Source organism: Cetorhinus maximus, chromosome 20 (assembly GCF_964194155.1).
Source record: "Cetorhinus maximus chromosome 20, sCetMax3.hap1.1, whole genome shotgun sequence".
In the NCBI taxonomy this organism is placed as follows: domain Eukaryota; kingdom Metazoa; phylum Chordata; class Chondrichthyes; order Lamniformes; family Cetorhinidae; genus Cetorhinus; species Cetorhinus maximus.
In genome coordinates this window covers 64466268-64491715 of record NC_135898.1, presented here as the reverse complement: position 1 = coordinate 64491715, position 25448 = coordinate 64466268, and the positions used below count along the sequence as shown (strand labels likewise).

Sequence of the window (25448 nt, the reverse complement as noted above, 5' to 3'; positions counted from 1 at the left end):
ATTCAGATGAATGGGATATTTAGTTTTCTAAAAGCACATCAGATACAGCAACCTAGATTACAAATCTGATATCCTAATCCAACCATGAGCAGAGTTTAAATGATTTCAAATGAGTTTTCCTCAAATATTGCTTTATTTCAAGCATCATTTAGTAATAAAATAAGTACAATTTTTTTACATTCAGCAATATACTTAGTTGATGCCATGCTATTTGAAAAAGTGTTGATGAACATGTCAAAACATGTAGATAGTACAAGCAATGCACTTTAATAGATAAGTAGGAGTAGGAATTATTTCAAGCAGCAACAATAATTGGAGGGCATCTATACCATTGCATAAATGGCGGGGAGTTAAGGGAGTTAAGCCCCTATTGTCAGCAGCAATTTCTTGCTTGTAGGTAATATGTTTCATCTGACAGCCTCAAATTGAGTTTCTCATTATAGAGAAACATTTTTACCCATTTCTCATACTATACATTTTTGCAAGAACATTTCAAACAGTTCGCATAGTGGTATTTTACTATTGAAACTGTTCAGAGTTTGCTGTTACAGAAAATACCATGATAATGATAATGCCTGGATTATACAGTAGTAATCACAGTGACACTGTCAGTGCTCACTATCATTACTCCTCTGAAATTGACTGCAAATTCCAGAGTCTGCACATGTGCAATTAAAGGCAGAAATCAAGAAGTCACTAACAGTGATCCCACGCCTTGCCAGAGGGTGTGATGGTCCCTGTTAAAAAACCCTTTAAAAAGTTACACCTTGTTAAATGAGCTGTAACTAGGTTTTTAAAGACATAATAAGTTCATAATTAATAAATAATTTTATATTTGTTAAAGGTCAAATTTCTTCATAGTAAGAAATTCTACATTATTTTGAAATAAAAAAGGGGCTATGATATTTTAGCTTCTACCTTAATTCTATGTGCATGCCCCAATCATTTATTTTGCTCTCTGTAAAATTTAAATTTGAAAATGAAGGGATTCAGTGATTTTTATTTCACGGTTTGCTCTCCATGAGAATGCTTCAATGTGATTGGCTGTTACTGCCTACTGATATCACTGTTGCTGGACATTTGGAGGTTACCTTGGCTTTGGCACCAGATTCAAACTCACATCACCAGTGGAGAAATCCACGCCACAGAGATCACTAGCTCTTTGTGGACTTTCTTCAGGGTCAATGGCAAACATTATTACTTCACCATTGACAGCAAAATCCAGCCTTTTGATTAGGAGTAAGGAGTAATGGTCTGTAATATGGTTGACTCTTAAATGCCCTCTGAACAAGGGCAATTAGAGATGGGCAATAAATGTAGGCCAAGCCAATGGTCCACTGTAGCCCACAACCATGAATGAAATTTTAAAAAAACCATTATTGTGCATCTCTAAATAGATGCATGATCAGAATTGTTTTCATGCTTAAAAGGTTATTTTGATTATTATGATTATTGTAAAAGGAAATCATTTTGAATCCAATAAGTAGTATTTGATTTTTATATACACAGCACATATTTTGAGCATTGTGGTGCAGCATATTATTAATTCTTGTATAATAAATGTGTTAATGGATTTTTATTGGTTTGATTCTGTAGATTTTGTGATGATTAAGAAATATAATATAATGAAGTAAAAATATAATGTTGAATCAAAAATATTCAGTGTAATTAATCATATTTCCCAATCTCTTTTTTCTTTATAATAGAGTGGAATAATACTTTAAAAAAACAGTGGAATGAAAAATCTATCTATGTTGTAGGAAAATCTACAGCCAATTTAGGTAAGAAAAATTAGTAGCATGTACATATATGTGCAATAATATTGAGGTCAAATAAGAGGTAAATTAATCAGAAGATTCTGGTAAAATTATCTGCTGTGAGAATGAAGCTTGAATAGTTATTCCTGAACTTGCAGATTGTGATGCTAATTCAGACTTGTCCTGCAATTTTGTTATTTTTAACTACTAGTCCATCTCCCACAGTTTTTCACAGGATGAGGATCAGAGGCCTGAAAGTGAGCATTGAGACTGGGTAGGAAATAAGAGCAGATGAGACCTGGAAGTGGATGGGCATGTGGGAAAAGGCATGGTGTCAGGCAAGGGCCAAGGTCTATCACAATGCAGGAGGCCTAGAAGAAGGAAGGTAGTGGAGGGTTACCTGGACAGGAAGCCTCAGGCAGTGCATTATGCAGGTAAATTACAACTTACTTTTTTTGAGTATCATTGAGTTTAGGCTCATGGTGGTTGGAAAAGAGCTGATTTTTTTTTTTCTCTATTATATTTGATTCACTCGTTAGCAGTAAGCTGCCTAGGCTCTAAGTCTGAAATTCCTTCCCTCATTCACAGAAGGGACGAGAACCAGAGCACATCAATATAAGGTAAATGGTAAAAGAGTTCAACGGCAACATCAGGAAAACCTTTTACAGGCAGTGAATGGTTAGGCTCTGCAATGCACAGCCTGAGATTGTGGTGGAGGCAGATTCCCTCATGGCTTTCAAAGTGGAACTGAATAAGTACCTAAAGAGAAAAAAATTGCAGTGTTGCGGGAAAAGGGCAGAGGAGTGGAACTAGCTGATTGCTCTTGCAGAGAGCTAGCATGAACACAATGGGCTGGATGATCTCCAGCTCTCTCGTCAGTATTGATGGTCAAGGCTCACAGATGAATAATGGCTACTTTGGCGAGGCATTCTTTAAATTATAACACAACAATGGACTCAATGGGTCCCTGTAAGGAAGTGAAAGGAAAAAACAGGCAACAAAAAAATGTTGGTGCCTAAATAATAAAAACTCTTAGAATGCAGCAGGAGTAGTGCTGCATCACTTAGAACATTGTGATCTAAAGATCTATAACTGCACTTGCATTTTTGAAAAGTAATTTTGGAATATGAGAGTAACAAAGCTGGATCTTTAATCCTAGCCTGTGATTTATTGGAAAAGTGTAATGTGGCCTAGTAATCGCTATTTTCTGGAATCAAGTGCCAAGAAGAAAGTCAGCCCAATGCTTGCAGCTGATGTGTTCACACGTATGAATACACAGAATACCTCCACAGGTTATTCTGAAAATTTGTGTCATGATAGTCACTTCATTTCTACAGCAACCAGCTAAAAAAAAATATATTTTTAATCTCTTTATAGTAAAAGAACTTGGTCTTGCAACGCAAGGAGAAGACTCAGGAAATGCAGAAAAACTAGCTGAGCACATCTGTATCAGTAAGTGAACAATCGGCTTTGCCAGCACTTCAAATTCAGTTCATACATTTTATTGCTGTAGCCATTTTTGAACACAGAGAACTTTAAGGTTAATCATTAGGTGCTGATTTTAACCACACAAATCCTGAATTGAAACTATATCGCCATTCCTTCACTGTTACTGGGCCAAAAACCTGAAACTTCCTTCCTAGCAACACTGGGTGTACCTACCACAGATGGACTGCAACAGTCCAAAAAAAGAGATGCACAACTACCTTCTCAAGGGCAATTAGGGATGGGAAACAAATTCTGACTTTGCCAGCAATCCTCACATGCCATGAAAGAATAAAAATAGAAAGTTGTTATTTAAGAAGGTAAGAAAAATTTACTAGGTCACTTCTTGACTCCTTTTTATCAAAGCATGTCAGAGATATTCTACTAGATTAGTACTTAATAGCAGAGAAGAAATGATCAATAATGTGCTATTCAGCAACAGTTAGACACAAGCAATGATACTATGTATTACATAGAAATAAGGAATAGTGCCTTAGAACACAAGAAATAAAGGCTATAGTTGTGCTGCAGCAACTGGCTTCAGACAAGTATCTCTGGAGTACAATGCGCAGTTCCCAGACTAAAGTTACACTATCCACTACACACTGCTAAGTCACAATAAGGCTACCCCTAAAGGAGGTCTGTCAATGTATATCTGAGTCGATAGGCAGAGCTCTACCACCCGGCTGGTTAATTTTAAAATGTTAACATATGAACATACAAACATGTGAAATAGGAGAAGTAGTAGGCCATTCGGCCCCTCGAGCCTGCTGTGCCATTTATTAAGACCATGGCTGATCTGTTTGTGTTTTGAATTCCGCATTCCCATCTACCCCCCAATAACCTTTGATTCCCTTGCCTCACAAGAATCTATCTACCTCTATCCTAAAAGTACTCAATGACCCCGCCTCTACCGCCTTTTGAGGCAGAGAGTTCCAAAGTCCCACAACCCCCGAGAGAGAACATTTCTCCTCATATCCATCCTAAAAGGGCAACCCCAAATTTTAAAACAGTGGTCCCTAGTCCTGGACTCGCCCACAAGAGAAAACACCCTTACCATGTTCAGCAATACCATTCAGGATCTTATATATTTCAATCAAGTCACCCCTCATTCTTCTAAACTCCAGTGGAAACAAGCCCAGTCTGTCTAACTTTTCCTCATAAGATAACCCACTCATTCCAGGTATCAATCTAGTAAACCTCCTCTGAACCGCCTCCACTGCATTTATGTCCTTCCTTAAATAAAGAGACCAAAACTGCACACAATATTCGAGATATGGTCTCATCAATGCCCTGTATAACTGAAGCATAACATCCTTACTGCTACGTTCAATTCCTGTTGTAATAAAGGCTAGCATTCCATCAGCCTTCTCAATTACTTGCTGTACCTGCATACTAACTTTTTATGACTCATGCACTAGAACTCCTAGATCCCTCTGCACTTCAGAATTCTGCAGCCCTTCTCTGTTGAAGTAATACTCTATTTTTTCATTCTTCCTGCCAAAGTGAACAACTTCACTTTCTCCCACATTATACTCCATCTGCCCACTCACTCAACCTATCTATGTCCATTTGCAACCTCCTTAGGTCCACTTCACAACATACTTTTCTGCTTATCTTTGTGTCATCTGCAAATTTAGCTATCATGCCTTCACTCCCCTCATCTAAGTCACTGAACACATTGTAAAAAGTTGAGGCCCCAGCACAGACCCCTGTGGGACTCCACTCGTCACATCCTGCCAATCAGAAAAAGACCCATTTATGCATACTCTCTATTATCTGCCTGCCAGCTAATCCTCTATACATGCTAATATGTTACCCGCTACACAGTGAGCTTTTATTTTCTGCAATAACCTTTGATATGGCACCTTATCAAATGCCTTCTGGAAATCCAAGTACCGCAAATCTACAGGCTCTCCTTTATCCACAGCTCAAGTTATTCCTTCAAAGAGCTCCAATAAATTGGTTAAACATGATTTCCCTTTCACAAAACCAAGGTGACTCTTCCCGATTACCTTGAGTTTCTCTAAGTGCCCAACTATAACGTCCTTAATGATCGATTCTAACACCTTTCCCACGACAGATGTGAAGCTAACTGGTCTATAGTTTCCTGCCTCCCTCCCTTCTTGAATAGAGGAGTTATATTTGCTACTTTCCATTCTGTTGGAATGTTTTTTGTATCCTCTATAGTGAAGACAGAAGCAAAATATCTGTTCATTTCATCTACCATTTTGTTATTATCTATTATCTATTAACTCCCCACTGCCACTGTCTAGAGGACCAACCCTCACTTCACTTACTCTTTTCCTTTTTAAATACCTGTAGAAACTCTGGCTATCCGTTTTTACATTTCCAGCTAGCTTTCTCATATACTCTAATTTCTTACTCCTGATTAACCTTTTAGTCATTCTCTGCCGTTGTTTATGTTCTGACCAATCATCTGACCTGCTACTCATCTTTGTGCAGTTATATGCTTTTCCCTCAAGTTTGCTGCTTTCCTTAACTTCTTTAGTTAGCCACGGATGGTGGGTCCCCCCTTTGGAATTTTTCTTTAAAGTACAAATATACATATTCTGAATATTCTGAAATATCCTCTTATATGTATGCCATTGCTTCTCTATTGATCTATCCCCTAGCCAAGTATCCCAGTTCACTTCAGCTAGCTCAGCTTTCATGCCCACAGTATTGCCCATATTTAAGTTTAAAATACTAGTTTTAATCCCACTCTTCTCCCTTTCAAACTGGATATAAAATTCAATCGTATTGTGGTTGCTGCTACCTGGGGTGCCTTCACGCTGAGGTCATTAATTAATCCTGTCACATTACACAATACAAGTCTAATATAACATGCTCTCTGGTTGGCTCCAGAACGTGCTGCTTTAAGAAACTAGCTCGAAAGCATTCTATATACCCTTCATCCAAGCTACTACTGCCAGTATGATTTTTCCAGTTTATATGTAGATTAAAATCACCCATGATTATTACCATCCCTTTATCACAAGCACCCAATATTTCTTCTTCTATACTTTGTCCTAAATTGTGGTTACTGTTGGGAGGCCTGTAGACTACTCCCACTAGTGACTTCTTTCCCCTACTATTCCTCATCTCCATCCAAACTGATTCTACATCCTGATATCCTGAACCAAGGTCATCTCTAACTACTGCACCTATGCTATCCTTGATCAACAGTGCTACCCCTCCACCTTTACCTGGCTTCTTATTCTTCTTGAATATCGTATATCCCTCAATATTCAGGACGCAATCCTTGTCATCCTACAGTTACATCTCTGTAATGGCTATCGGATCACATTTATTTACTTCAATGTGCGCTTTCAGTTTGTTTACTTTGTTATGAATGCTACGTGCATTCAGATACAGAGACTTTAGTTTTGTCTTTTTGTTATCTTCGCAAAATCTAGTCTTGACTATTGGTGTATTCTTAGGTTTTATCTCTCTGCCCCTTCCTGCTATTCTATAACCCTCATTTCCCATATCACTATCATGGTCTCCTGCCTTGAATCTACCCCTTGATTTGCAATATCTAGCCAAGTTTGATCCCTCACCGCTGCCCCCCCCCCTGTTTAGTTTAAAGTCCTCTCTACTTCCCTAGTTATGTGATTTGCAAGAACACTCATCCCAGCATGGTTCAGGTGTAGACAGTCCCAATGATACAGTTCCACTTTCCCCAATACTGGTACCAGTGCCCCACAAACTGGAACCCACTTCTCCTACACCAGTCTTTGAGCCACGCATTCACCTCTAATCTTATTTGCCCAATACCAATTTGCACGTGGCTCAGGTAATAACCCAGATATTATTGCATTTGAGGTTCTGCTTCTTAATTTGGTACCTAGCTTCTCATACTTACTATGCAGAACCTCCTTCCTTGTCCTGCCTATGTTGTTGGCTTTCATCCAAGCAGGTTGTGAGCACCTTGAACCTGTTTGATGATTACAAAGTCTGAGGCTCCTCCACTACTGTCTGCTCAGTCCCATAAGCTGCTTCACCCACCGTCATATCCTCCTGTCCCTGACAGCTGACCCAACAGACGATCCTATTCTAAGAGATGTGACCATCTTCTGGAACAAAGTATCCAGGTATTTCTTCCCCTCCCTTATGTTCCGCAGTGTCTGCAGTTCAGCTTCCAGATCAATAATCCTGATCCTGGAATTCCTCTAGCTGCTTACACAATTTGCAGACGTGTTTGTCCTGGATCGCCTCAGCATCCAAAAGCTCTCATTCACAACTGATACATAACATCTGTACTGCCATCGTTACTTAAGTTATTTAGTTAACTTAATTTAATTACTCACTTAATCAACTTAGAATAATTCCTAAGTATACCACACCTCTATCCCCCGTGTACCAAATTCCCACGTGAACCTAATTCGCTACTCACTCAGTCTCTGTCTCACTCTGGCATAGTTGCCTGTCTCCTCGCGTGCCCCTTTCTGTTAGCAGAGTGCAGACTGCAGTATTGGTTTTCACATAATAATGAAACATTTAAAAGAAAATTAAGAGAGTGCCAGGTAGTTGGGACTTTTAAATTTAAATGGTGAGTGATAGCCTCCTGATTTTTCCAATCTGCTGGTCTTAGTACACTTGATCATGAGCTAACTCCTGAGTTCTGCTGCCAGTTACCCATCGTTGTGCACCTGAAATCACTTTATACTGACATGGAGCAGGCAATGTTAGACTTCACAAAATACATATCTCATATTACAGATTTGAACTAGCAGTTATACAGAAATGTTACTTTATATAACTACATTATAGTGTATTACATAGATTCTATGTAATATGTGACAGAAAGTACAGTGCAGAAACAGGTTAATTCAGCCAACCAGACTGTACGTGCCTGATTCTTCCAGTGGAGGCTTTTTGATTTTGTATGCACAAATATTGATTGCACTTTGTATTGTCATGCACATATAAATATTGTGTTACAGCCTTATTTATTTTTTAAAATTACCCTGCTTTCTGCAGAAGAATCTTCAAATTCCCTGCCTCTTCTGTTTCCTTGTGGTGCACTAAAAAGAGAGATACTTCCCAAATGTCTAAGAGAAAACAGTACGTATTAATTTTCTGAGGTAAAAACTAAACTATTTTGCATTGGAGATGTGTAATGAAAACAGAAAATGCTGGAAAAGCACAGCATCTCAATTAGCATCTTAAGAAAAATGAGAGATTAATTTTCAGCTGTGACATTTCATCAAAACCCATTAGTTTTAATGAAGAAATGTTAACATACTTAGCTTTTCAGATGCAGATCAGATGCAGGTCAACCCACTATACATTTATTTTCTTTTTTAATTAAGAATTTGCATCTTCTTAATATCTATCTGTTCTTACTTGAATTATGAAAATAATAGACATTAAAAGTTTATATTTATACCTATGACCATTGTTAACTGCTCACAATGCGGTTTCCTCTACATTGGAGAGGCAACGTCCAGAATATGTGTCCACTTCACAAAACACCTTTGTTCAGTTCGCAAGCATGACTCTGGACTTTCAGTCACCTGTCATTCTAATTCTTCACCTTGCTCCCACTCTGACTTTTCTGGCCCTCTGCAGTGTTTCAGTGAAGCTCAACACGAGATAAAAGCAAAATACTGCGGATGCTGGAAATCTGAAACAAAAACAAAAATTGCTGGAAAAACTCAGCAGATCTGACAGCATCTGTGGAGAGAAAGACAGAGCTAATGTTTCGAGCCCGTATGACTCTTCTTCAGAACTAAAGAGAAGTAAAAATGTGGTGAAATATTTACTGTTTAAGTGGGGTGGGACAGGTGAAGCTGGATAGAAGGCCATTGATACGTGGAGGCAAAGGAGAGATTGCAAAAGATGTCATAAACATAAGGTCGAAGGAGTATTGATGGTAGTGATACTGGCTAAAGGAGGTGCTAATGGTGACATTAAGAGTGGAAAGCAGGATGGGCAAGTGACAGATGGCCTTAGTGGGGGGAGGGGCTGGTGTGGAAAAAAAGATTGAAATAGGCTAAAAGGTGGGGATAAAACAATGAATGGAAATACATTTTTAAAAATAATAATAATAGAAATAGGTGGGGAAAAAAAATATATATATATAAAAATTTAGAAAAAAAAGGGGATCAAAAAGGAGAGAGTTCATGATCTGAAGTTCAGAACCGTAATAGGGTTGCCCTTGTCCTCACTTTTCACCCCACCAGCCTCCACATTCATGGGATTATCCTCCGCCATTTCTGCCAACTCCAGCATGATGCCACCAACCATCAAACACATCTTCTCTTCACCACCACCCACCCCCCCGCGTCGTCATTCTGTAGGGACTGTTCCCTCCAGGACACCTTGGTCCACTCCTCCATTACCCCCAACACCTCAACCCCCTCCCACGGCATCTTCCCATGCAACCCCCTCCCACGGCACCTTCCCATGCCCCTTTACTTCCCCCTCTTCACCGTCCAAGGGCCCAAACCCTCCTTTCAAGTGAAGCAGCGCTTCACTTGCACTTCCCTCAATTTGGTCTACTGTATTCGCTGCTCCCAATGTGGTCTCCTCTACATTGGAAAGACCAAACGCAGACTGGGTGACCGCTTTGCGGAACACCTTCGGTCTGTCCACAAGCACGACCCAGACCTTCCTGTCGCTTGCCATTTCAACACACCACCCTGCTCTCATGCCCACATGTCCATCCTAGACCTGCTGCAATGTTCCAGTGAAGCTCAATACAAACTGGAGGAACAGCACCTCATCTTCCAATTAGTCACTTTACAGCCTTCTGGACTTAACATTGAGTTCAACAACTTTAGGTCATGAACTCTCTCCTTCATCCTCACCCCTTTTTGATCACCTTTTTTCAAAGATTTACTTTTATATATATATATCCCACCTATTTCTATTATTATTTTTAAAAAATTATTTCCATTCATTATTTTATTACCACCTTTTAGCCTATTTCGATCTTTTTTTCCACACCGTCCCTTACCCCCACCCCCACTAGGGCCATCTGTCACTTGCTCATTCTGCTTTCTACTCTTAATGTCGCCATTAGCACCTCCTTTAGCCAGTATCACCACCATCAACACCCCTTCGACCTTTTGTTTATGACATCTTTTGCAATCTCTTCTTTGCCTCCAGCTATCACTGGCCTTCTATCCAGCTTCACCTGTCCTCATCCCCCTTAAACAGTATATATTTCACCACGTTTTTACTCCTCTTTAGTTCTGAAGAAGAGTCATATGAACTCGAAACATTAACTCTGTCTTTCTCTCCACAGACGCTGTCAGATCTGCTGAATTTTTCCAGCAATTTTTGTTTTTGTTTAAGCTCAACACAAGCTTGAGGAACAGTGCAGAAACAGGTCAACCAGTCTTCCAATGGAGGTTTTTTGATTTTGGATTTATACCTTTCACAAAACTGATTATGCTTTGTAGTGCCATGCACAGTTAAAGATTGTGTTAGAGCCTTATTAAAAAAATAACCTTGTCCTGCTTTCAGCTAAAGAATCTTCAAATTATCTGTTGATTGGGCACTTATCAGCCTCTGGACTCAACATTGAGTTCAACAATTTTAGATTGTAACCTCTGTCCCTATTTTGTTTCCTTTTCCTTTGCTGGTTTCTCACTTATTTCCTTTTGCTATTCATGATCCTGCCATTCACACCTCCTCTAGACACATCTTTTGTTTCTTCACAGGTGCCATTACCACTCCATATGGCCTTGCACCATGAACACTTTTGACACTACATTTCTCCTGCCCTCCATTCTATTGCAGACCTTACCCTTTCACTCGCTCAAAACTTATTAGATTTCTAGCTTTTCCCAGTTCTGATGAAAGCTCACAGATCTGAAATGTTAACTCTGTCTCGTTCGCCACAGATGCTGCCAGACCTGCTGAGTATTTCCAGCATTTTCTGTTTTTATTTCAGGTTTCCAGCATCTGCAGCATTTTGAGTTTATGATTGATCATTACCCATTAAAAGTTGATGCAGTCTTTGATTTCATATTACTTTTCATTCTTACTACCCCAGTCCACCCCTGCCATACTTAGCTTCCACAAAAGTTTTCAGTGCAATACAGTGTTAATTTATATAGGAAATGAGTTAAAATGAGCAGAAATAGGGTTTTCTTCACTCTCACACTCTACCTGAACAACCTTCCCAATCTGGCTAATTGTCAGCACAAATCAAACTCACAATCTATTTGGGAGTCCAGCTCTCCAACTTTGCATTTACTAAGCTTTCTAAAACTACTTTGTGTTTATTCCAATGTCCATATAACGCTGGGATAAACATGAACTCCGCACAATGGGAACACATAACAGGAATTCGGCCACAAATATCAAAACATCTGATTCACAGTTTATATAAAATTCCATTCATTACATTTAATTGTAGAATTCACTCCTGAATGTTTTGTTTTCTCAGTCACAACTTATTTACACAGAGGAGGAGCCTCACAGCAAGTAAATCTAGGATATTTTCATCCCAAAATTCTGGGCTGTATTTAAATTTAGATTTCAGAAAGGCTGCTTTCTACGCAATGCTCTCCTTTTAGAGATTTCTAATAATTCTTTGTATTTTTCTCTAAAGTTTTGCTGTAATACATAAATGTGTCTTGTAAACCTGCTAAGAATCAATCCTTGCTGATGTATCAGTTGCAATTAATAGGAAAAGAAATAATGTTGATTAGATCTGTTCTATTCCTATAGAGAACAGTATACACAAAGGGGTGGTGTGCATTATTAGAGCTTTGACATCTATAATATAAACAAAAATAAGTATTGAGCAAAGTCTGCACTAATTTCAGATGTGCCTTTGGAGAGCTTAACTGTCTATCAAACATCTCAGCATCCGTGCTTCCAGCAAGCTTTGAGTGATTACTTTTCAGAACAGGTATGTGATTTGGGTTATATTCCACCATGTCTACTTACAGTACACAAAATGATATTATGTAAGTGAATTGTTCATGAACTCTATTAACCAAAGTATCCACTCTCAGACATCATATTATAAAAGAATCACTCTATTGTAATTGCAGTGAATATCTTTTCTTGGGGGTTTAATTTGCTCTAAGCACACTTAATTTTTTCCTGGTTTTCCCTCAGAAACATAGATGTTCACTTAATACATCTTTGTACCTCAGACGAATTAAGGAGGACAACTGTGAGCAGCCATTAGATTGGAGCACAGGTGGGAGGGGAGAACTTCAATAATGGTGCTGTGTTATGATATTCCTCAGCTATGGCATATTCAGACATAGAAAGGCCCACTTTACTAATTATTGTGAATAGCATGAGTGAATGGAGAAAACTGGTTGGAAGAGCAAATGGCTACTATCAGTGGGCCCTGGCAGATGTGGGAGACAATCACTTGGAATACCTACTGAGTACAGCTGGATCTTCACAAGAAGATATCCAGTTTGGAGAAAGTGCCAACATAAGCAACGAGGAACTTTGGCAGTTATGTTACATTTAGTATCAGGGGATAATTACCATATAATAGATAAAAACAAAAAGCTACTGCGGATGCTGGAAATCCAAAACAAAAACAGAATTACCTGGAAAAACTCAACAGGTCTGGCAGCATCGGTGGAGAAGAAAAGAGTTGACGTTTCGAGTCCAACATGACCCTTCAACAGAACTGAAGTATAGTTAGGAGAGGGGTGAAATATAAGCTGGTATAAGGTGGGGGGGCGGGGGGAGAGAAGTTGGGGGTGGGGTGGTTGTAGGGGCAAGCAAGCAGTGATAGGAGCAGATAATCAAAAGATGTCACAGACAAAAGGATCAAAGAGGTGTTGAAGGTGGTGATATTATCTAAGAAAAGTGCTAATTAAGAATGGATGGCAGGACACTCAAGGTACAGCTCTAGTTGGGGTGGGGTGGAAAGACTGGCAAGGTATTAGTTGTAGATTTAAAAATAATGGAAATAGGTGGGATTATAATTACCATATGTTGCATTTAGTATCAGGGGATAATTTACCATATGAAATATGGTAAAAATGTCTGATTGACTTATGTCCTCAGGGAACTTGATTGGCAACCCATCCAACATCTTCAACATCCACTCCCTCCACCACTGATACACAGCTGTAGTGGTGTGTACCATCTACAAGGTGCACTGCAGGAACTCACCACGGCTCCTTTGAAAACACCTTCCAAACCCGTGACCTCTGCCGTCTAGAAGGACAAGGGCAGCAGATGCATGGGAACACCACCACCTGCATGTTCCACTCCAAGCCACACACCATCCTAACTTGGAACTATATTGCCATTCCTTCACTGTCGCTGGGTCAAAATCATGGAACTCCCTCCCTAACAGCACTGTGGGTTTACCTACACCACATGGACTGTAGCGATTCAAGAAGGCAACTCACCACCACCTTCTCAAGAGCAATTTGGAATGGACAATAAAAATGCTGGCCTAGCCAGTGACACCCATGTCCTGTGAAGGAATAAAAAAAAGAACCTAGCAAGTCTGGGCTATGTGTGACTCCAGTATCACACCAAATAGTTTACTCTTAATGCTCTCAAGGCAAATAGTAATGGGCAGACACTGCTGCCAAGACCCAAAAATGTAGATATGATTTCCAAATACTTTATATTGACCTATATTGGTGTCAATTATCTCACATTACTGTTCAAGGTACTCCAGCTGTCAATGATGTTTGCCTGTGCCAATTTAACATTGACAGACTTATTCTGGAGACTTCACAAAAAGATTAATTTTTTATGTAAAATCTCACTTTGCTGGTTCCCTTCAGGGAATTAATGCTAGTTTTAAATAGGACAAATCAACATTTGGGAATGGAGTAAATGTGTGCATTCTACATTGACTATTGCTTAGCAAGGGAGTAACAGAACGGAAGATACTTTAACACCAGGATCATGGATTACTGGGCATTAGTAACATTAACTCATAGATGCAAGTGCATAAAAAAGTTACTGTTTCTTTAATGCTAATAAGTAAAATTGATACACGCTTAAATATGTTCACTCGATCTAGCACTCAATTCAGATAAGCCCTCAAGAAATAACTGTTCACAATATTAGCATAAAAATGGTTCATATGTTCATGGGCATTCCTACATCCACAGTTTTAAGGGAAATGTTAACTCTTTTAAAATGTAGGATAACAAATCCATTAAATCAGTGAACAGAGGAATGTCGTACAAATTGTACATAATGGGCTGAATTTTGCCGTCGGCGAGCAGGGGTTGGGGCCCGCTCGCCAATGCGTAAAATGACGCAGGATGACGTAGGGGAGAACCCCCGACGTCATCCTGCCCCATTTAAATTTTCAGGAAGGCGGGGACACAGCCAAATCAGCTGTGCGCCCACCGACCTGTCAATGGCCAATTGAGGCCATTGACAGGATCATTGAAACAATTAAAGGACCTGCCCGTCCAACCTTAAGGCTGACGAGCAGGCCAGGAGCCCTGGCGGGCAATAGAAAAAACATGAAACCTCATCCACCAGCGGGATGAGGTTTTGTGCAGGAATTTAACAAGGTTATTAAAGTTTTACTGTAATTAATGAACATGTCCCATCTCATGTGACATTGACACATGAGGGGGACATGTTAAGGATTTTTTTTTTATTTTTAAAGCTGTCAGCGATCTCCCGAAGGCAGCACTTAGTCTCAGGGAGATGTGCACTCTTTCGTGCGAATGCGCAAAAGAGCGCACTCTCACCTTTGGGGACCCCCCCCCGCCCGCACAGGAAGCTCATAGCGATTCCTGGCGGACGTCACGCTGGGCGGGCCTTAATTGGCCCGCCCACGTAAAATGGCGGCGGGTCCTGCTTCTCCGGCGGGGATCGGCTCCCTGCCGCTGGAGATTGGGTCGAGCCCGCCCGCCAGGCAGAAAATTCTGCCCAATGTCAGTCAGACATTCTAATATATTTATAATGGCAAAATCAAAAACTTTTTATATTCACTGATTAGTATGATTGACATAAGATTGCAATTTATGATGCTGTTCTACCAAGTGATTTGTTTTCTCCTGGAATTCTATAGTTTGGAACTGGTGAATAAAATGCTTTAATCTATTTTCCTTTTTTTCTACCAGGGAATCCCAAAAAGTATCACCTTTTTCAGTCCATCTGGTGTCAAGTTTTGTCTGAACTCTATTAAAAAATTGGCAGGAGAATTCATTGATAAAATTAAGGTACTATTCTTATGAAATGCCCCTCATGTTGTGCTTAAGTGGTTTTATCCCCAAAATAAAGCTCATGATGGAAAATACCATAGGGCCAATTCAGCAATTGTGTGTTCACAGAGAGTATCTTTGCAATGTGGGAGCATGCTGCAAGCAAACCCAAGGGCAGGATTTTCCCATTGATGAGCGGGCGGGTGGGGCCCGCTCGCCGACGTGTAAAATGACGCATGGTGACGTCGGGCAGAACTCCCGATGTCACTGCGCCCCATTTAAATTTTCCGGTAGGCGGGGTCGCAGCAAAATCAGCTGTGCACCTGCCGACCTGTCAGTGGCCAATTGAGGCCATTGACAGAGTCATTTAACTAATTAATGGACCTGCCCGTCCAACCTTAAGGTTGGCAGGCAGGCCAGGAGCCCTGGCGGGAATTAGAAAAAGCATGAAACCTCATCCACCAGCAGGATGAGGTTTCGTGTAGGTTTTAAAAAATGTTATTAAAGTTTTTTTTAAAATTATGGACATTTCCCAACTCATGTGACAGCGTCACATGAGGGGACACGGCAGGAATTTCTTTTTTCTCTATTTTTAATATTTGTAACAGAACAGTCAATCTCCCTGAGGCAGCACTTAGCCTCGGAGATGAGTTCACTCTTTTGTGCACATGCAAGAACACACTCTCGATTTAGGGATTCGGCCCCCCCCGCCGCCTGCACAGGGAGCACATAGCGCTTCTGTGCGGACGTCGCGCTGGGCAGGCCTTAATTGGCCCACCCACGTAAAATGGCGCCACGCCCCCGATTGGGGGGCGCCAATCGGAGGCGCGCCTGTGCGTGCCCACAATTCAACTTCGCCCCCGATAGAGAGAAAATCCTGCCCCAAGTGTCTGATTCATAAAACATCAAATTCAGTAACATTTTCTAATTTTTTGGGACTGTGGCAAACAGTGTATGTAACCCTCTTTGGATCTCTTAATTTTAGTCAATTATATTCAAATTGATCCAACACAAAAATTAGCAATGCTCTTCAGTTGTTCCCTCTTTCAGCACAAGTTTCTCATTTATAATAAGCATTACATGGGATCCCTTGGTCTGACTCTCACAAAGTTGATTCTTAACAATATGATTGACAGTTTAGTTTTGCATTGAAAGTATTTTTTTTGTACTTCTCACATAGCTGTATCTGAATTATTTGATACTGGGGTTTACTGCTGCATTTCCCGCTGCAACATCATTTTTGCAGATAAGTTTTCCTACAACATTGTTGCTTATACCAAATGCTTCATTAACATGCATGATTCTATTTCACATGACAATGGCAGTTGTGCAAAAGGAAGAAGATTTCACAAAGAAAGATTGAAGACAGGTGCGATTGCTCCTTAGGTGTTGACACCCACTTGGTCTCAATCCAGGAGCCAAATCTTCCGATATTGTCACACCTCATGAGGTGTCTGAAGAGGCCTACCTCTATCATTTATGCTTCACACGTGAAACCATCACAGAGTTATGCCATCTCCCCAAGCCTGATTTACAAAGTCTACAACACGAATAGCCTGCTTTTGACTCAATGTTTCCACAGCCTTGTATTTTGCACACCCAGATCCTTCCAAACCAGTACTGATGGCATTTGCCACATCAGTCAGCCTTCAGTGCCCCATTGCATAAACAAGTGCCAGAAGCCTTCTTTGATATTGATAACTGTCTTCACATGGATAGGCGGCTACAATATGAAAAGATGCAGGCCTTTATCAGTTGACAAGGCTTCCAAAAGTGCAAGGACGCAATGATGACGTGCACCTTTTCCCTTACACTGGCTGCTACAGTCCCCTAACTGTCACTTGAGTTTTCCGAGGGCCACCTGGATTGGGTATGTATAGCATCAGTGCCTCATCTATATATCCACTTGCAAACCCCTGTTTATGAGTATCTCTTGGGAACAGGCTCTTGGCCACCACTTAGGTATATGACGCCCATCATTAAAGGTTTTCTTAAGCCAACACCTTATCTTCCATGCCAGAATTGACAGCCTTGTATATTGAAACCCTAGATTTCAATAGCAGAAATCACAGAGTTTGAGAGGGAAAATGGGCTTGTTCTTTGGACCTCTGCCTCAGGGGCTCCATCCCCCTAACTTTCCCCCTGAGTTCTCCTCCTCCTTCCCCCATGTAGATGCCTGTGGAGCTACCACTGGTTTTCCAGTAGTCTAAAAATTTCCCCGTCTGTTTTGTATTAGTAAACAGGTGTCAAACCAGCACTTTTGCAGTTTGTGACATACCATGGAGGAAATTTTAGAACATTCTCAAAGGATTGTCTGAAGTGCTTATTAATGAGCTTCCATGTAGGAAGCCCTGTAAGTTAAGAATCTGTAAGCCTCCGTTCAGGTTGTTCATGCTTCTCTATAATTATCTCCGCTTGACCCTTCTTATTTGAGCCATGTGCCTTACCAGGTGCTTTCTCCTAAACCAACAAATAAATGAAGTGAATGATTTCATATTCTTTCAGCTATATTATGACATTTTGTTTTATCATTGTCTTTACAGTTTGCAGCAATAGGACCAACAACGGCTGAAGCCATGGAAACAGAGGGACTGACCGTGAGCTGTATCGCTGAAAAACCTACACCACAAGATCTGGCAGTTAGCATAAGAAGGGTGCTGTAACAAAGTGCAAAGGACATATTAGTAAAGAGTTGCTTTTTTCTTATGGATAACATGTTTGCTTAGTTATCACCCATTCTTGCTTTAGATTGTAGCTTTGTGTTTCCTTTCATTACAAAATTGCTTTAGATCAGGACAGTTCTCTCTGATTTGAGCAATTTGTAATTAATTCTCTGAAGAAAAATCTGTAGTAGTGCATTTCTTAACATGATTTTCCAAAAGCATTTATATTTGTCAATCCATTGGAAATTGCTTGTTGGTTAGTCACACTGATACAAAGATATATGAAATCCCTTTATAAGGTAGTGTCAAATTTACAGTGTGCAATCTTATTACATATATTTTTCCAAAGAGTTTTAAGAAATCTTCATTATTAAAATTAATGTGAAAGTCTTGCAGTCCTATACTATCACAAAAAAATGGTCAGTAACCTTTGTTAGTATTTTATGATCATAAGAGGAAGTTTGGAGTGGTAGGGATAAGATTTCAAGGAAGTATGTATGGGCCACTTCTCTATACGCAACTGAATGTAATTCAATTTGATGGTAAAATATTTCAAATATATATATTCATTCATTCAACCTACAAGGACTAAACATTGATATTCAGGGCAGAATTCTAAATTGCAGTCAGCTACTGTGAATGACGTGATTAATTGCTTTCAGTTAGGCAATTGTCCACCTTTCTAAAAATAAATGTAAATCTTTATCCAAGTTATTTTTGGTTTCCAAACACATTGCCACTGTTTTGTTCTTGGAATGGCAATTAGAGCAAATATATGCCTGGGTTATTCCTATTTACCTTTCATTTCTGCATTCTCCTGTAGATTGGTGAATGACCAGTAGGCTGGTACCTGAGCAGCATCTTGTATATTTGTAAAAGCTAATTTGATTTTTGGGTCTGATATTGCTGTAATTGTTTTGCAATGTGTCAATTTTTATTAATTCTGAGGGATATCTAATCTACTTTTAATATAGTTTGGATTTTAAAGGGCCAAGAAGAACCCAGGCTTGTAGTCAACATTCTTTGATGGATTTCTGTTTTGCCAATAGTTGAGCCAGCTATGACAACTTAAAACAATCTTTTACATAATGGTGAGAAATTAAGAATTCTGTAATCAAGTGAAATATTCACTTGCTTTCACGTAATTTTAATGAACCTGATTCATAGCTTACAGTCCCAATATTCAGTTTGTCATCAGTTAGAAAAGGGGAGCATGAAATGCATCCTGGATGCTCTACAATGACCTGGATTTTGCAGGGGGTGGGGGGAAATGAGAGCTTTCACTGTCATTACTCAACTGAAACAGACAGCAACTTCTGGAGTCCAGAAAGCCAGAAGATGCTATCAAAGATTCTACGCCACTCCAGAGGGTGCACTGTTGAGGCATCCCCAGATTGCAATCAGAGGGAAATTTTACAAATTGACAAAAACTTCCACTCTTACCCCTGTTAACCTTAGTGTAAAAAAAAATTGAAAAAGTTACACCTTGCTGATTGAGAAATAACTGGGTTTTTAACAGAGTACTAACTTCATAATTACTGCCAAATATCCTCACAGGCCCTGAAAGAGGAAATTTATATTTGTAGAATGTCAAACTTCTTCATTATAAAAAGTGCCACATGTAAAACTTTTTAAAGGTTTGTTTGTCTTTATTTTAATTTCTAATTTAATCCAATCATAATCATTTATTTTATTACTTGAAAATATAAATTAAAAGTGTATGATGTTAAGTGTTTTAACTTTAATGTGTGTGCATACTTCAATGTGATTGGCTGCTTTTACCCTGCTACTTACATCACTACTGCTGTAAGCCATGACATCACTTTGACTTGGAGCTAGATTTAAATTGCCACTGAGGAAGGGGAAGACCACACCTCAAAAATCTCTAGATATTTGTAGGCAGCTTTCTTCGAGTCAGTGGTGCACACTATTGCTTTACCATTGACCGCAAAATCCAAGCCATTGTCAGAGCTTAGTGCATAAAAACACATTTTGATTGATAGGGAGTAAGGGCTTGCTTACAGGAGTCATTCTTTGCCCTGAACATGGAAAAAGTGTCTGGTGAGAACCTGAATTGCACCAGGGTATTCTGTATCATTGTCTTTGTAGCACTCAGCAACCGATACCTTTTGTAGTTTTCCAAACCTAGTAAACTGGAAGGCAGGATTTTAACACGCTGAGGTAATTTTAACCCCCAAGAACTGATAGGTCTGGGTTGGGTGAGAAATTCAAATTTGAAAAATTTCAAACACTGCACCAACCAATCTCAGACCGATCCACTTCCAGTTTTAACAGAGTTGGGACAAGTGGCAGGCAACCAATTCTGCTCTTAGAAGGAAGACCGGTCTAATAAATCTTGTAAGGGATTGCGTGCCTCCTTCCTTACAGGTTCTTTACTTTTAATTCATTTTGGCTGAGTTTCCAAGATCATGGGAAACTCAGGACATAATAGGCAGGTCTGTCGTCAAGAATGGCTGTATCTACCAGCTTAACAGCTCTGCTTGTGGACCAGAAGGAGCAAACATACTTACCTGCCTTCAGCTCCATAATCACCAAACCCCTGTGATGTGATGGTCTCTCCACAATCATAACTGGAACCAGCCCCACCTTCGACAACCACGACCAGGACCCCACACTTCCCTGCGTCCTGACCATGATCTCCGCTACCCCATACGCCATTGATCCCTCCCTACACGCTCTCTGTTCCTTTGTTGCAGTCTTTGCCACAGGCTTTTCCACCCGACAGGCAGTTGACCACACCATCCTCCTCCAATGTCTCTCCACTGTCAACCAGCTGGATGAGACTTATTACGGATGGGAGAGGTGGTGGGATAACTTTTCCCCCTTAACTCACCTCTTGGTTGACTGCAACAAGATATATTTTGAGAAGGAGTGTTTTAACTTTTTTTAGTGCTGTGCTTTGACCAGGTGAGGAGGGACGAACTGGCTTCCTTTTATTCAGCCTTCTCGGCTGGTTGCAACAAAGGTTTTTAAATTTATTTTCCAATCGAAATGTATTTACTTTTCAATAAGGGGCCAATCAGACTAGGTTTTCTTGAGGCAAAGAAAGAGCAAGTTTAATGGCTACACCTTAACATCTCTTTGAAATTCACAACTCTGGTTTATCTAAAAATGCAAATATTTTTCACAACTCACATTCTAAACTTCAGCCATGTTTATGTATTTAGCATTTCAAACCTAGTTTCCCTTCTGATACATCAAAGCACTGAGACCAGCTATCTGCAATTCACTTAAAACCCACATGCACACACCTATTCACAGAAAAACTAATCAAAACCACACTATTAACCTACCTTTACAATAAATTACCATAATATTATGAAAATTATTATATTTTTATGACATGATTGATATCCTATCAACACTCCAGTTATGATCAGCTCACTGAAAGACTTTATTTGAAAACCCATCTTCATGGGGCTAGCAGGTTCAGTAGCCATTGCCCTTTAAATCTGATTTGAAATAGTGAGGGGTAGTCCATCTGCACCTAGGAAACCTATTTGCATTTTAAGTAACTTCCCAGGCATATTGCTTCTATCTGTCCAGAAACCACAACAGGAGTCACCTGACTTTCCGGAATCTATTTTGTGAGGGTACAATGTCCATATTTAATGTTGCTTTCTTCTTAAAAACAAAGGGTTCACCTTCCATTAGCTTTATGGGCATGACGTCATCATCACAGACTGCTCTTAACTGGTTCCATTCTTATCTGTCTAATCGTAGCTAGATTACTTTTTGCATTGGCTTATCTTACTGCTCCTATACAATTACCTCTGGTGTTCCCCGAGAAGCTATCCTTGGCGCCCCTCCTATTTCTGATATATATGCTGCCCCTTGGCGATTTTCATCCAAAAGCATAAGAGTTTATTTTCACATGAAGGCTGCTAATGCCCAGCTGTACCTCACCTTTACCTTTTTGACTCCTCCACTGTTGCTAAATTATCAATTGCTTATTCAGCATGCAGCACTGGATGAGCAGGAATTTCCTCCAATTAAATATTGGGAAGACTGAGGCCATTGTTTTGGGATCCCTCTTCAATCTCCGTTCCTTATCTACCAACTCCACCCCATGCCCTGGCAACAGTATGAGACTAAACCAGTCTTCACAACATTGGTGTCATATTTGACCCTGAGGTGAGCTTCCAGGCACATGTTTGTGCCATCATTAAGACCACCTATTTCCACCTCCATAACATCACCTGACTTCACCTGTCTCAGCTCATCTGCTTCTGAAACCCTTATTCATGCTTTGTTACTAGACTTGGCTATTCCAACATATAATTGGCTGATCTCCCACATTCTACCCCCTGTAAGCTTCAGGTCATCCAAATTCTGCTGCCCATGCCTTAACTTGCACTAAGTCCTGTTTACCTATCATCTCTGTGCTCACTGATCTAGCAATGTCTTTATTTTAACATTTTCATCCTTGTTTTCAACCTCCATGGCCTTGCTGCTCCCTATATAGGTAATGTCCCCCCTTTCCAAAAGCCCTCCAAGATATCTGTGCTCATCTAATTCTGGCCTCTTGTGCATCACTGATTTTAATTGCGCCACCAATTTTTCCCTAAAATATACTTATTCACAACACTTGTAAAAAAATTATTTGACATTATGCATTGTCCTGGACCTTGGAATATGCCACTTTACAACATTTGGTCATTGACAGCTCTTTGCACTGAAAGATTAGAAAGCTCTGGGCAGGCGAAAGAGTGCCTTTCACCGGGTTGATGGTTCTTCAGCAGCAGTTGATCTTCATCTCGATGTGCATCCCTGGGAACAGGCCATAGAGCTCAGAATTCTGCATTATGGAGTTGCCTGGGAGGAACCTCACAGAAACCTTTCCAGACCTGCTTTGCAAAGGCACATTCCATACGGAGGTGGACAATGGTCTCTTCCCCACCACAGTTGCTTTGACGGCAGTTTGCAGAGGTGGTGAGACTCTGGGCATGCAGGAGAATTTTGATGGGTGGGCTCATCTCACCACCAGGCAAGTAGCACCTCGGTGCTTGTTTGAAAGTCTCGTGATGAGGCATTCTGCCAAATGACTTTGTCAGTCTGGTCAGGAAGCCTCCAACAGGATCCACTATCCCCTTTTCCATCAAGGTCTTGAGGACACTACTTGCAGACCACTTAATGATAGATTCATTTTTTTCTTCACAAACTCAGAGGGACTGCTGGTATAGCATGGTCCAACTGAATTAGTGACCCATCCTTCACATCACCAGGGACAGATAGAACCTCAACCCATAGCACTGAAGACGGACTGGGGTTAGCACATGTGTGGTTCACGGAGGCAGCAGGCCGCTTAGATCACCAACTACCTCCACTAAAGTAGGATTTTTGTGGCCAAGAATATGAAACCTGGAGTGTGCAGATTAGACCAGGTAAGACGGGGTCTGAACATGATGGATTCGTTTGGATAGCCAGGGTATCCCTTTGGAGAAGTAAGGCACTTTTTGGAATTGTCAAAAGTAAACATGATTGTGCGTAAAAAGTACATAACTCATTGCAACCGTAGAAGCTGTCAAGGAACTGTCAAGCAGTTATGGAGCTGTCAAAGGATACTAGGTGAGTTGGCATGGAGGGGCTAAGGGCAATGGGGTGGGGCATGGGTTGGCATCAAGTTGACATAGAGGCTATAAAGGACCATGGGAATGTGGGGGTATGAGGGGCCATGGGGGAGTGGGTGGGGACATGAGGTGGCATAGGTTGTCATGGATGGGGCATAAGGAGTGTAGGGAGCTGGGGGGTGAGGGTCGGAGGGCGGTTTGTTGTTTCAATCTTTTTAAAATTGAATTCAACACAGTGCTGGAGCACAGAGGCAGGTCTCTTGCTTAGTCAGCCTCTACACCTAGCAACCTCTGCACTTGTTCCACGGGTGGCAGGCCCAACTTCCAATCCAGCGCACCCCCCCGGAACAAAAATCCTAACTGCAGGCAGCCATTTTTAAAGGTCGGGTTTGCAGGGGAATTCTCCCGTCTCTGTGCACCTGACCCGGGAGCGAAAATCAGGGCCTAAGTTTCTACACAAAGCTTGATGTAGTATACACATATCTGGTCATCAGGATGAGGGAAACATTGGGTATGTTTATTCTCCCTTTGTCTAGAGCTTTGTACGTGGTATCCCTATCATTTTTGATTTCCAGTTAAAGCAGGAAATGACTCAGGTGACCACCATAGTGTGGGGTAGCTATGAGCCAAACCTGCACCACATAGGGCAACACTGAAAGCACCATGCACCTGATGACCAGCATCTTGCCTGCAATGGAGAGGAAACATTTCTGCCACATGCCCAGTTTCTGCTTCATCATAGCTATATGCTCTTTCCAGTTTTTGGCAAATGCCCCCGCCACTCCAAACCAAATCTACAACACCTACAGGTCATCTGACCTGATGGTGAGGGGGACAAAGTATTATCGACCTAGTTCCCAAAGAAGATGGCATTGTTGTCCATGTAGAGGGAGACTTTGACCTTTGAGCACCTCCACTGCCTGTGATTGTCACCTCCCCTTGTGCCCACATCCTATGTGATGGACTCAGCAAAAGGTTTGAAAGAGCACACAAACAAGACAGGGAGGAGAGAACAGCCCTGCCCGACTTCAGATTTGATCAGAAAACTTTCCAATTCCTATCCATTGATTGAAACTGTGCTACTTACAGTTGTGTAGAGCAGCAGATACAATTGCAGAGCCCCTCCCCATTTTGGAGAGCATCCATCAAGTACATGTGCAATATTCTGTCAAAGCTGACGAGGAAGGTGCCTACCCCATTGTGCCACACATAGGCAATTGTATCCCTGAGTAGCCTGAAGTTATCAGCGTTCTTGCTGCCTGATACAGTGCAGGGTTAATCACCAACTCCAGTGCAGACTTGACCTGATTGGCAATGACCTTGGACAGAATCTTGTAATCTTTTGTAAATAATGAAATGAGCCACTAATTTCTGATTTCCTCCCTCACCCCCTTCCGCTTGTAGATGAGGGTGATGATGCCTTTCCTCGTGGATTCTGACATGCTGCCAGCCAGAAGCATACTCTCATACACTTCCAGCATGTCTGGACCCAATCATTGGTAGCTGTGCCTCCAGTTGCCCAGGACAAAACTCTGGAATTCTCTTCCTACACCTCTTCATCTTCACCTTCTTTCCTCCTTTAAAATACTCCTTAAAACCTACCCCTTTACCCAAGCCTTTGGTCATCTGACCTAATATATCCTTATGTGGCTTGGTGTCATTTTGTTTTATTATGCTCCTGTGAAGCAACCTGGGACCTTTCATTATGTTAAAGGCTGTGTATAAATACAAGTTGTTGTTAAGGTGTTGTCTTTGAGAAGTGATACTAAACTGAGGTTCTCTCTGATAAAAGCAAAAAAACTGCAGATGCTGGAAATCCAAAAC

General features: G+C 40.7%; 1 protein-coding gene across 4 annotated transcripts in view; it reads left to right on the top strand.

The window, feature by feature from the left end:
• uros (uroporphyrinogen III synthase) overlaps positions 1-19669 on the top strand; it is a 28425-nt gene extending 8756 nt beyond the window's left edge. For 3 of the 4 annotated variants that reach the window (XM_078564863.1, XM_078564864.1, XM_078564862.1), the window contains 6 exons: positions 1707-1781; positions 3135-3209; positions 8229-8312; positions 12032-12117; positions 15290-15388; positions 17914-19669. In XM_078564863.1, coding sequence (XP_078420989.1) covers positions 1707-1781; positions 3135-3209; positions 8229-8312; positions 12032-12117; positions 15290-15388; positions 17914-18033 — 539 coding nt within the window. In that variant the 3' untranslated portion in view covers positions 18034-19669. The remainder of the gene's footprint in view (positions 1-1706; positions 1782-3134; positions 3210-8228; positions 8313-12031; positions 12118-15289; positions 15389-17913) is intronic. The other variant, XM_078564865.1, reaches the window with a different exon arrangement.
• Positions 19670-25448: the final 5779 nt, after the last annotated feature.